Source organism: Lolium rigidum, chromosome 7 (assembly GCF_022539505.1).
Source record: "Lolium rigidum isolate FL_2022 chromosome 7, APGP_CSIRO_Lrig_0.1, whole genome shotgun sequence".
Taxonomy (NCBI): Eukaryota; Viridiplantae; Streptophyta; class Magnoliopsida; order Poales; family Poaceae; genus Lolium; species Lolium rigidum.
The window spans coordinates 275,130,471-275,144,002 of record NC_061514.1 but is presented as its reverse complement, the minus strand read 5'-3'; the positions used below and the strand labels follow the sequence as shown (position 1 = coordinate 275,144,002).

Sequence of the window (13,532 nt, the reverse complement as noted above, 5' to 3'; positions counted from 1 at the left end):
GGTAGCACTCAAGTAATTTACTTTGGAATGGCAGAGAAATACCATGTAGTAGGTAGGTATGGTGGACACAAATGGCATAGTTTTTGGCTCAAGGATTTGGATGCACGAGAAGTATTCCCTCTCAATACAAGGCTTTGGCTAGCAAGGTTGTTTGAAGCAAACACAAGTATGAACTGGTACAGCAAAACTTACATAAGAACATATTGCAAGCATTATAAGACTCTACACTATCTTCCTTGTTATTCAAACACCTCACCAGAAAATATCTAGACTTTAGAGAGACCAATCATGCAAACCAAATGTCAACAAGCTCTACGGTAGTTCTCCACTAATAGGTGCAAAGTACATGATGCAAGAGCTTAAACATGATCTATTTGAGCACAACAATTGCCAAGTATCAAATTATTCAAGACATTATACCAATTACCACATGAAGCATTTTCTCGTTTCCAACCAAATAACAATGAACGAAGCGAGTTTCAACCTTCGCCATGAACATTAAAAGTAAAGCTAAGAACACCAGTGTTCATATGCAACAGCGGAGCGTGTCTCTCTCCCACACAAAGAATGCTAGGATCCGATTTTATTCAAACAAAAACAAAAATAAAAACATACAGACGCTCCAAGTAAAGCGCATAAGATGTGACAGAATAAAAATATAGTTTCACTAGAGGTGACCTGATAAGTTGTCGATGAAGAAGGGATATCTTGGGCATCCCCAAGCTTAGATGCTTGAGTCTTCTTGAAATATGCAGGGATGAACCACGGGGGCATCCCCAAGCTTAGACTTTTCACTCTTCTTTCATGTTGTATCATCCTCCTCTCTTGACCCTTGAAAACTTCCTCCACACCAAACTCAAAACAAACTCATTAGAGGGTTAGTGCATAATCAAAAATTCACATATTCAGAGGTGACATAATCATTCTTAACACTTCTGGACATTGCACAAAGCTACTGAAAGTTAATGGAACAAAGAAATCCATCAAACATAGCAAAAGAGGCAATGCGAAATAAAAGGCAGAATCTGTCAAAACAGAACAGTCCGTAAAGACGAATTTTTCTGGGTTACCTACAGACGGGGCTACTCAATTTCGTGACAGCAAGAAATCTGTTTCTGCGCAGTAATCCAAATCTAGTATCAACCCTACTATCAGAGACTTTACTTGGCACAACAATGCAATAAAATAAAGATAACGAGAGGTTGCTACATTAGTAACAACTTCCAAGACTCAAATATAAAACAAAATTGCTGTAGTAAAATAATGGGTTGTCTCCCATAAGCGATTTTCTTTAACGCCTTTCAGCTAGGCGCAGAAAGTGTGAATCAAGTAACATCAAGAGATGAAGCATTAGCATTCTTACCAAGGGCTTTGCGCCTACCCTTATTACTCTTATTCTTACTCTTTGGTTTAGGGAATATATGACCGCATCCGGGCGTAGAGGTAAAATTTAGAGTGTCTTTCCCCACATCTATGATTGCTCCCACGAGTTTCAGCAGGGACCTTCCAAGTGTGATTTGTCCTGTCCCTACACATTCAACAACGAGATAATCAGTGGATACCATTCTTCCAAGAAAGGTTGTGAACACACCTTCAGCTATACCCTTAGGAATTATAACGCAGTTATCGGTGAGAGTTATTCCTTCTCCTCCTTCAGTAAGTTCCCAAAGTGTCAAAGATTCATAAATTCTTTTAGGCATAAGGCAAAACTCAGACATAATATCACAACGGGCATGAAAAGTTTCACCACAAATAGCAACTTTAATAGTAGGCACCCACATTGAAGGTTCAAAACTTACTGGAACATAATCATAATATTCGTGAATCTGGTTGTACCCTTCTTTTAAACAAGATATATTTGTCTCGAGGGTGTTTAATCTATTATGAATGCTAGCAAGAGATGAATTAAAATTATTGGCGGAGCTAGATGATGTAACCACTTTTCTTATGGCATTAAAAGCTTGATCCCCATCCAAGTGAAGGAAATCTCCTCCCCCCTACAACATCTAAGGCATATCTATAGCGAAGAATAAGCCCAAAATAAAAGTTACTAAGAAGCAAACTTATAGTCATTTTAGGTTCAGTTTTACTATAAGAATCAAAAATTCTAGACCAAGCTTCTTTAAAACTCTCCTCACTCCCTTGTTTAAAAGTAAAGATCGATTCCTCCGGTGATAGAGTAACAGCTACGGGACTAGTCATGATAACAAAATAAAATAAATGCAAGTAACTAATTTTTTTGTGTTTTTAATATGAAGAACGCAAACAAGACAGTAAATAAAGTAATGCAAGTAGCTAATTTTTTTGTATTTTTGATATAAAGAACAAACAAAGCAGTAAATAAAATAAAGTAAAGCAAGACAAAAACAAAGTAAAGAGATTGGATGTGGGAGACTCTCCTTGCAGCGTGTCTTGATCTCCCCGGCAACGGCGCCAGAAAACAGTCTTGATGACGCGTCAAGCACACGCCCGTTGGGAACCCCAAGAGGAAGGTGTGATGCGTACAGCAGCAAGTTTTCCCTCGGTAAGAAACCAAGGTTATCGAACCAGTAGGAGTCAAGGAACACGTGAAGGTTGTTGGTGACAGAGTGTAGTGCGGCGCAACACCAGGGATTCCGGCGCCAACGTGGAACCCGCACAACACAATCAAAATACTTTGCCCCAACTTAACAGATGAGGTTGTCAATCTCACTGGCTTGCTGTAAACAAAGGATTAAACGTATGGTGTGGAAAATAATGTTTGTTTGCGAAGAACAGTAGAGAACAATGTTTGCAGTAGATTGTATTCAGATGTAAAAGAATGGACCGGGGTCCACAGTTCACTAGTGGGGTCTCTCCAATAAGATAAATAGCATGTTGGGTGAACAAATTACAGTTGGGAAATTGACAAATAGAGAGGGCATAACAATGCACATACATATCATGATGACTACTATGATATTTAATTGGGCATTACGACAAAGTACATAGACCGCTATCCAGCATGCATCTATGCCTAAAAAGTCCACCTTCGGGTTAGCATCTACACCCCTTCCAGTATTAAGTTGCAAACAATAGATAATTGCATTAAGTATGGTGCGTAATGTAATCAACACAAATATCCTTAGACAAAGCATCAATATTTTATCCCTAGTGGCAACAGCACATCCACAACCTTAGAACTTTCTGTCACTGTCCCAGATTCAATGGAGGCATGAACCCACTATCGAGCATAAATACTCCCTCTTGGAGTTACAAGTATCAACTTGGCCAGAACCTCTACTAGCAACGGAGAGCATGCAAGATCATAAACAACACATATATGATAGATTGATAATCAACTTGACATAGTATTCCATATTCATCGGATCCCAACAAACACAACATGTAGAATTACAAATAGATGATCTTGATCATGATAGGCAGCTCACAAGATCTAACATGTTAGCACAATGAGGAGAAGACAACCATCTAGCTACTGTTATGGACCCATAGTCCAAGGATGAACTACTCACACATCAATCCGGAGGCGATCATGGTGATGAAGAGTCCTCCGGGAGATGATTCCCCTCTCCAGTAGGGTGTCGAAGGCGATCTCCTGAATCCCCCGAGATGGGATTGGCGGCGGCGGCGTCTCTGGAAGGTTTTCCGTATCGTGGCTCTCGGTAATAGGGTTTTCGCGACGGAGGGAATAAATAGGCGGAAGGGCAGAGTTGGAGGCGGCGCAGGGGCCCCACACCATAGGTCGGCGCGGGCCCCATGCTGGCCGCGCCGCCCTATGGTTACGGGCCCTCGTGGCCCCACTTCGTATGCTCTTCGGTCTTCTGGAAGCTCCATGGAAAAATAAGACCCTGGGCGTTGATTTCGTCCAATTCCGAGAATATTTCCTTTGTAGAATTTCTGAAACCAAAAACAACGTAGAACAAGCAATCGGCTCTTCGGTATCTTGTCAATAGGTTAGTGCCGGAAAATACATAATAATGACATAAAGTGTGTATAAAACATGTGAGTATCATCATAAAAGTAGCATGGAACATAAGTAATTATAGATACGTTTGAGACGTATCACTGATCAACTTCACCATCTTCACCCCCTATAACACTCATGAAAAACAATGCGTGTATGCAGGGTATCCCACGGATCTGCCATCCCCTACAATGGCATGTCCTATCAACCAAACTCACTGGATACCTTCACTGCGTGTTTTTACTGTCAGTGTAGGTTACCTCAGCCTCCATTCCTTTTCTGACGTATTGCATCCTCAATTGTTTTGCCCTGTCATGCAAAGACTTAATCAAAGATGGGAGCATGAGATGGCCAGCATATTTTGTGGATGCAATTCTTTGACGCGGATCGATCTTTATCATGATCATCTGCCTAATCTTATCAAATATTTGCCACATCATAAGCCCTTTCAATGACTTGACCTTTGAATTGAAACTCTCCGCAAGGTTACTTGTTACATAGTCTACCTTGCAAATTTCATTGAATTGGCTTCTTGACAACATCCTACCATGATGTTCATCCAAGTACTCCTTCACCCCAGGTTTTTGTTTATACAACACATCCAAATGAAACAGATGCTTCCTAGAGCTGCATGTGTATGAAGCTGGCCATAGGTTGTTAGTAAAAACTTTACCCTTGAATTTCTTTGTAAAATTCTGTACCAAGTATCGCATATATTCCCTATGCTCCACTCCAGGGAATACTGCTTCTACCGCACTCTCCAAACCTTTGCAAGCGTCTGTGTGGATAACAAGTCCTGGTGGATGACCTATAAGGTCGCGCAAATTCTGCAGAAACCAAGTCCAACTTTCCTCTGACTCAACCTCCAAAACTCCATAAGCAACAGGGAACATCCAATTATGTCCATCAACTGCAGTAGCAGCAACTAGCTGTCCTTTAAACCTGCCATGAAGAGCTGTTGCATCCATGGCCAAATAAGGCCTGCAACCGTCCAAAAAGCCTTTCCAGCAAGCTTTGAAACAAACAAAAGCCCTTCTAAAACATTCCTTGTGCATTACCTTCCCGCTTTTCAATTTGTAGGGAACTGTATGCTTATCTATCGCTACAACACTGCCTGGACTAGCCATCTCCACTTCAGCTTTGAAAGTGTAAAGCAACTGAAAGCTTTCATTCCTTGAACCATTGATCTTGTCAAGAGCCATTTCCTTTGCATAGAACATCCTCATGTAAGGTACTTTCATTTTAAACTTCTCAACCATCTTTTTCTGGAGTGCTGTTGGACCAAGTGAAGGAGTTTCTCTCAGCCAATCTAGGATTATATCTGTCAACCACCTAGTCTTCGCTAGCTTTGTTTTCAGCTCTGGCTCTCCCCCTAGAGGTGGACAAGAATGGACGCGCTCATTCTTCTTTATCTGAAACATAATGATAAGGGATGTCAGTAATAGATAACAAATTTTACACCGTGATCTAAAATACACAACCGGTTGGCGTAGTACCCGAACCAAGCCGCTCACGCATTGTGGATGCGTGCAGCCTCCACCTACACCTCTTGTATGGGCATTTAACTGTGAACCTACTGGCTCACTTTTAATAACCTCATAATTATTCTTAGAGAGAATGCAATATGTAGTAATTGCATTACGGCAGTCCATCATCGTTTGAAACACGGTGCCTTCTGCAAGCTGAGGATCCTCCCCTGTTCCACTCAATTGTTGGCAAGTCATCACCTTCGTAATCGGCTAAAACGAGGTCTGTCATTGTTCTCATTCTTCTCTTCATCATCGGTGTCATCAAATCCGGCGCCAAAAGCAATATCTTACATGTATTGATCCTCCATTGCCTGCTCATCGCATCGATCTACCAATTCGAGAAACATCAACTCATCCTCATCATCTTGAGGAGACCGATCCTCAATGTCCGCATCGTCCTCCACATCGACCGTACGAACGATCAGGCTACCACTAGCACTCGGGGACGAGATGGTGCTCGCTGTGGACCTACAAGGAGCGCCGCGGCGCACACTATTAGCGAGATGCAGCGAAGCAGAGAGAGACATGATGCCCGACCACCCGATGATGCCCTAGCACCGGATGATGCCCGGCCCCCGTCCACATGGATGCGAATTTTACCGAACCGGCAAGAAGCATTCAAAGCAAAAAAGAATTCCCGGATCGTCTTCGGAAATTAGTGGAACAAATCTTCGCTCCGGGCTGTTGAAATATTCGAAATGAACTGCATCGAAAGAGCTCCAGGTGTACTTATCGTAGATGTTAGCTTTGAAATCCCTCAACGAGATGGTGGTTGCGACCACCGCAGGGAAGTTAAACCCATTCTTATAGCATTTAGAATCACGCGTAAAGCTAGAATCCAGCCTAACCACCAGCCGAAAAGCCAGCGCTGGATCCATCCTATTCGAAAAGCAACGCAGTTAGTTGAGCAACAACGATTGACGCTCAAAAACTGCCTACTGTTAATTCACATAGGCAGACGATGCTTACCCAGATGGAATCCATGCGTTAGATCCCTCCGATTCCCAATCTTCTCCACGGCTGACGGGATTAGGCGGCACACCAGACGGAAATACAAAGAGGACAGGGGTAGATCCAGATCTGGTGGAGGCGGAGCCCTCTCCGCCTCTCGGGGGTGGTGGTGGGGGTGGGGCCGGCTCGGCGGCGGACGACGCCATAAGGTAGGTGGGTAGGACGGTGTGGCGGTGGACGGGCGGTGTGTGAGCTACTCCAGTCTCGGGCGGGGGGGGAAGCTTTGGGTCAGCTCTTCCAATCAACAGTCAACACATTTCGAAAGCAAAGGTCAAGTCAAAACCACCGCGGCTCCCTAGCCGTCACCGGTAACGGAAGGCCACTGACCAGACGGCAACCCGCCCGTCCGAGCGTCTGCGAGGGGTTTCAAACTAGAGGGAGGAGAAAACTGAGGAAAAATTAAGAGGCTGGGGAAAACTGAGTACAACTAACGAACCAGGAGCAAAAAAACCCAAAAAGGATTCATGATCGTGCATAATCTATAACGTTATTATTTCGGGTCTGAGACAAAAGTTCCTAGATTCATGGAAGATTTAAAACTGGATGCAAACTATTATTTCGACAATTCTATATTTGATTTGCCATATGGATGAATATGAAGCTTATGTTTCAAAATAATCTTGATGTGATATTACCATGATGTACTGAAGTACTCTCGTTTAAGTACCTCAAATAAGCGGATATAAACACTACATGTCGCAATACTAGTGAAATGCTATGCACTACGTTGGTGATCACCTACGAAAAAGCAAACGGTAAGACAAGTCGACAACCAAACGAGAAAAATAAATTGGCACACCAGCAAGGCAATCATCGAACTATTAATTTAATAATACAACAAATATCAAATCCACGTTTATCCCAGCTAAAATAAGAGCCATCTACTCTCCAAGAGAAATTAAGTTACATTGTACAAGCTAGCCCTCCTAAGGGCAACGCCTGCAAGTTTGTTACAACGACTGGAGTACTGCTCAGTCCTACTATGGCGAGGCCAGTCGCCTCGCCGCCACCTCACAAATGGAGGCCAGCCGGGCTTAGGAAGCCGGGCTTAGGAAGACGGGCGAGCCCGCTTGTTGCTGCCGCTGCTGCCGTTGGTGCCCATGCACGACGGGCACTTGTACTGCTTGATGTGCTCCGCCTTAGCAGGCGTGATCTTGACACACTTGCCGTGGAACCACTTCTCGCAGATGTCACAGCCAATCCAGAACTCATCCTGCCCATAGTTGTCACCGCACGCGCCACAACGTGTCTCCCCATGCTCTTCCACGCCACCGCCAGCGACAGCACCACCATCCTCGCCGGCATCCAGGGCTTCCTCCTCGCGGTCTTCGTCCTTCATCTGGGGCTTGGGCTGCTTGGCCCGAGGTTCGGAGGTTTTCTGCTTTAAGAGTGGAGGGAGAAAGTGAACCAATAATAAGTGAAGTAACATTCAGATACTCCAAAATTCAAGGTATGAGCAAATCTAAGGGAAAATGAGTCATACCATTTTATGGTTGGACTTGGATTTGCTATTGCTGTGGTTAATGTTGCTTGTGGTCTTGGTTTTACTCTTCCCACTAACAACATCAAAAATCGTGGGAAGCTCATTTATCATACCAAACAGGCGCTTCCTGAAAATAGCATCAGGCAAGTATCAGTAACAACACGTCAGGTCAACAGTGCAAAAAAAGAGCAAGATCTCAGAACAGGTGGTTCTCATAAGATAAACCATAAAAATTGAACTCAGAATTCTTACAGAAGTTTTCCAACTATAGAAGTGTTTTGAAACTACGCCTGTCTCATTTGATAATTATGTCTTTCGAAAAATGGCCTAAAGTGGCAAAATGACAGGAAGCTATGCACATCTACACAAGAACCCAGAGTACCATGTTGAAAGGTTCCCGAGCGTTTCATGGAAAATTGTACTGCAAGTTTGTGCAATTTTGGATGTATGCATTATTACTATAGCTTGTTACAAGTAAACCAACTGACTCCCACCGGATAGAGCCATTCTGGGATTTATTTAAACAATCATGTTTAAGTAGTAGATATCTTGTAAACTTTGTTTTCTAATTAGATGTGGTTGTTAAAACAACAAAGTCAAGAAGGAACTACACGGATGCAAGGGAAACCAAACACGCTACAGGTAAAAATAATAGTAATACGAGTAGAACAATTACCTGTCATTTTTATCAAATCCAAATCGAGCACCAAAGTAAAATGCAACAGAAAGTAACCATGCGTCACTGTGCACTGCCACCATGGACAGCCAATCTTTTTCCTGCATTCCATCTCGTGCAAAGTTAATGCCCAATGCTGGCTCTGGAAGCTCAGGTGGCACTTCTTCAGCAGGTAAATTTACTTCCCAATGCTCATTGGGAAATCCATAAAGGCACAGATTTTCTTTTTCTGTAGAAGAGAAGACTAGGTTATGTATGAATGGACAACTATACTGATCAAATCATGATAACTCAGAAGTTTCTCGCAGCATTTAAGCTGCACTGTAACTACTCGCATAATCATTGATATGTGATTAAAGAAACCAAAAAAGAGGATGCTCAGAGCTTGGGTTTGAATTCATTCCTAAGATGAAATCATCATATTATATTGGAAATACCAGAAGGATACCTACAAACGTGTTCAATTAAACCTCACATGAGGCAAATCATGTTCCTAACAAAAGAAGCAGCATATCACACAAATAATCAAGATGAAAAAGAGCTACAGAAAGTGCCTAACACTCCAATTATCACCTCTTCCCAAAATATATGGTTAGAGTATGAAAGCTCAAGTCTTTTATAACTATTCACCACATGAAAAAGAAATCATTCGATCAAGCAATTGCATAAACAAGTTTAGGGTTTTTCCGTTGTGCAACAAGATTTCGCTCTGACTAATGTGCAGCAAAGACTCAAAAGAATCAGCATGCATGTATATCAGCCATTAGGAAGAATACTGGTTTTTTGATCAAACAAAAATTGAGGATGCTCTCTTGGTCTCCTACTCATTTAAGTTACTCAAGCATTAGAATGGTTGCAGGCTCGATGGAGCAATTATAGCCAGCACGCTATATTGTGCAGAGAGCATCAGCAGCGTCATTGAAGAAAAAAGAGGGGGAAGAGGCTGAGGACAGGACCACGTCAGGGTTCTAAATTTACCAGATCTCAGAAGGATTGAAAGCTAGGTTGTACCCCATGACCAAACTATCTGATAAAATTGAACCATCATCTAGTGGATCCCAACATCACTGCTCTTCGCTCTATGCAACAGTAGAACTGCACACGACGGTACACACCAAGCAGCAGACAACAGCAAGTTCCTATCATTGTAATCTGCCAGTCCTTGCAAGTCAAGAACTGCATCAACAATTATTAGGGCAGAAGAATCACACCCCACCTACCAAACAGGACCCAGTAATGCTGCTGAACCCAACAACCCAAACTCACATAGGCACCACCCCATTGTCTATTTGCCTAAAACAAATATGCACCACCCGAGTAGCAGCCTACCACATATGTGGCTTCTTCCAGGCCAGTGCCACCTTTCTATAATACCAAGAAAGCTACCAAGGGCAGGCATATGTAGGACAAGATTTCAACAGGAAGCGACATTGGTTAATTCAGTGACCACTCGATCTCTCGGGCAGTAGGGCCCAAGCATGTGGAGTGATCTGAGCCGTCGGTTTCTGGTCACCCGACTGCTTTGGACGTACCTCACACTCTCCCCACCATCTCCCTCCATAGGAGGCTCGTTATTAAGTCCAACAATTAAGGCCCGCTGCTTGAAATTCGAAGGTTTCAGGCACGCACGTCGCATATTCTACGGTCTGCTACTGCTTACGATTCATGGATTCGAAATAATAAATAAAATAGAGATTAGTTTACTAATTCTTCAGTATATACAGTAACACTCAGCTAAGCATGTTTAGCTGAAAAGGAACATCAATTAGTTCCTGCAGAAATTCTACTAGTGCCTATTTACACTAAATATGGTATGGTGCGTGAAATTATGGAAGGATGGCACAGCGGAATCTGCACGGAAAGAGAAAGGAAGAAAAGCAGGGAAGTCAGAGGCTGAGAATTCACTGACCCGGGTCGCATTGCCGGAAGAAATCCTCCACATCTGCAGCGCGAAATAAGAAATAAACAGTCATGAGACCATCCAGACAAGGCAGAAACCCCATGAACCGCATCAAAATTTCGTAAGCTCAAATCTTTGGCATCAAAATTCTCAGCGGGGAAAAAAGCCAATCTGGCGAGCGGGCGAATCTGCGGCACCTACCGGTGGTGAGCGCGCGCGTGAGGCCCGCGCGGCGGCCCTTGTAGTCCCGGAACACCTCCTCCACCGTCCTGGGGTTGTACCCCGCGTCCATTACCGCAACGGATTCGAGGCGGGGGAGGTGGAGGTGGAGGGGATGAGTAGTAGTAGTAGTAGTGAGGAGCTTGTATTTTATTTTGACATTTTCGGGGTATCTTTTCGAACGGAGGTTTTAAAAGACAAGAGCAGAGCAGCGGACGCCAAGGGAGGGAATACGACTTAAGTGGATTGGAGAGCACGGTGGACGTGTCCGTGCGGCTCGGGCCCACCACCCGTGGGACATCTTCAGGCCACAGGGCAAGTTGCGTCAGCGTACGTGTTTCTTTTTTTTTCTTGACTTGTTTCTTTCTGAGTTTTTTAGTAAAAAATATTTTTGTTCTGACGGTTTTTAATTTCTCCACGACTGATAGGATTTTTTTTTACGGAAAAGCAGTAGGGCAAAAACTCCATAGTGCATCGTTTTTCATTGTAAAAAATATTTACATGGGCAAAACATGAAGTTCCAAAGTTGACAAGAAAATTATTAGACTTTTTGAACATTTCAATTTTTTTGAATGATTCATTTTTTTAAACATTTTTAAGGTGCTGGAATATTAAGCAATATGCGTAGATAATATACGACGTAGTGCCACAATATTTGAAAAAAAAGTCAAGTACCTAGAGATGAACCTCATTGAAGTCAACCAATAAGACCAAGTAAATGTGCAAGACATGGACATAGGACAATGTATTATTGGCTGCCTCTTTTGGTAGAGCATAATCATCGGTAAGTGCATTTGAATAAAAGTCTTTAAGTATTCAGAGATGAGCCTCATATAAAAAGACACACCACAAAAGAGGTTCACCAACAAGATCAAGTAAAATGCGCAAATAATGTGCAAGAACACTAATAACACCAATTAAGTTCATGACTTTAATTAATCTTCCAAAAAGTAGACCTAGGCGGTTTTAGGAATAGTATTTATAACACACGACTTATAGATCATTCAACATCGTCACTTTCGGCTAGACCTTGGCGGGAACGGGTGGAGGCCATCAAACATCATGAAGTCCTGGTGGTCGCCCTATAGATGACATCACCCTTCTATCTACCTCTAACTTGGTTTTACAGGACCATAGTAGAACAACCCCTTCAAACTGCAGACATCCTTCCTAATAAGTTGCCTAAGCTTTCAACCGATTCAAAATACTTGAAGGGAAACGGCTTGAAGGCTTAAAGAGAAACGGCTTGAAGGCTTAAAGGGAAATGGTTTGAAAAGAGAAGTAGTCATTCGGTTTCGCACTTCCCGAGTCAAAATACACGACGGTCGAGTGCTTGAGGTGCAAAACAATGAGGGCGCAATATTGGTATGTGTGCAACACAATTCAAACAGACCATTAATATATCCTCAATTCAAACTGAATGATAGAAATATATACGAAAGCATCTTATGGCGCTAATGAGTGACTTACTCGGGAAAATAGGAAAAGACAAACATTTCTGTCTTTATTCGCCAAGAAGAGATAGTCGATATAATGCATCATAGTGAGCGTGTTCTCATGGGTGACCAAGTAGCTCTCGTACAGGTAGTAGCGGTCCGCTATCGCCATGGTTGAGGATAACTCTTGCTCTTTTCTAACCTGGTAGGCCTCGATGAGCGCAAATAGGTGGACAAAGTTTTGGTGAAGTCTATTCATTTGAAACATGAAGAATATGTCTTCAAATCTCGGAAAGAACACGTCCACGGGATGTTTATTGACAAAGCCCGGGCACATATGAACCCTGACGACAAAGGCAGGTATGTTGGAGATGCCATATAAGAAGACGCCTTTCTTCTGCTAGAATGATGCCATGCAGCCTCTTCATGTCACCGGGAAGTGTTAGGTACTTTCCCCACGATACCATAGGCCACATGATATTGCCGCTCTTGCATCGGGATCTTGTCCAGAACCCTGGTCGTCTGACAAGAGGCATAATCCTTTTAGGTCTTTTCCGTCCATTTTTCTTCAAACCAGCTGGATTGGTTGTTTGATCCTCGGTGAAGAATGTTTGGTGTGTTGCGGGCTCGACAGGATTTGACACCACATTGCTTTGGCTTGGCGCCAACTCAACTGGTGTTGACTGGTACTTGGGATGTGGCCGTTGTTGACCTCCGGCAATCTAATTTTCGAACGACTGGATCAAGGTAGGAAGGTGGCATTTGACCCTATTTTGTACTTGGTTTTTTACAATGGTGGCTATATTTGCTTTTAGGACCGTCAATTCTTTGTTAACTTCATAAAGTTTTTCTCGAAGGGTGCGGACTGTGTCTGCATTTTCTTCTTAATTTGCCTCTGCGCCAACCGTTTGAAAATTTTCCGCAAAACGACATGACTAGCTAACACCAATCAAAGTTGAAAATTGTTAGTAATCAAAAAAAATCATGGAAACATTCGGCATGAATTTTGCTAAAAAAAGACATACAGGGTACCAGAAATTCTCCTAAATGGAAATTAAACAACATTCTGACAAAACATCAGCAACTCATATCCTCTATAAAATAAGACATTTTGCCATACACTATATATATCCATGTAACTAATCAAGCATATATTGTAATCAACAACTAATATCGCTAGCAATTAATCATCAATAACTCATATCCTTGTAATCAGCACAACTAATCAAGCATATAACGTAATCGGCATTTCGTTGAGCAAGTGCATGGCGTGGGCTTCATACTGGGGTGGGGTGGGCGGAGTAGCGGGCGAGCTCAACGGCAAGGACGAAG

General features: G+C 42.8%; 1 protein-coding gene across 2 annotated transcripts; it reads right to left on the bottom strand.

Moving 5' to 3' along the window:
* Positions 1–7,261: 7,261 nt before the first annotated feature.
* LOC124675390 (PHD finger protein ALFIN-LIKE 9-like) lies at positions 7,262–10,937 on the bottom strand. Of its 2 annotated transcripts, none has more exons than XM_047211465.1 (5): positions 10,747–10,937; positions 10,555–10,587; positions 8,646–8,874; positions 7,970–8,096; positions 7,262–7,867 (listed from the first exon to the last, which is right to left on the bottom strand). In XM_047211465.1, the coding sequence occupies exons 1-5, from the start codon at positions 10,835–10,837 to the stop codon at positions 7,535–7,537; spliced, it is 813 nt and encodes a 270-aa protein (XP_047067421.1). In that variant the 5' UTR covers positions 10,838–10,937; the 3' UTR covers positions 7,262–7,534. The 2 variants fall into 2 exon arrangements, with proteins under 2 accessions (XP_047067421.1, XP_047067422.1); XM_047211466.1 differs by having other exon boundaries at positions 7,262–7,864; positions 10,747–10,934.
* Between the last annotated feature and the right edge of the window lie 2,595 nt (positions 10,938–13,532).

What these genes read in the sequence shown, in the direction of transcription:
- LOC124675390 (XM_047211465.1), bottom strand. Translation starts at nt 10,837, where the DNA reads ATGGACGCGGGGTACAACCCCAGGACGGTGGAGGAGGTGTTCCGGGAC. An exon ending in GGATTTGATAAAAATGACAG is followed by an intron (nt 8,097 to 8,645) that starts GTAATTGTTCTA and finishes TGCTATTTTCAG; the next exon opens with GAAGCGCCTGTTTGGTATGA. An exon ending in CCAAGTCCAACCATAAAATG is followed by an intron (nt 7,868 to 7,969) that starts GTATGACTCATT and finishes CCACTCTTAAAG; the next exon opens with CAGAAAACCTCCGAACCTCG.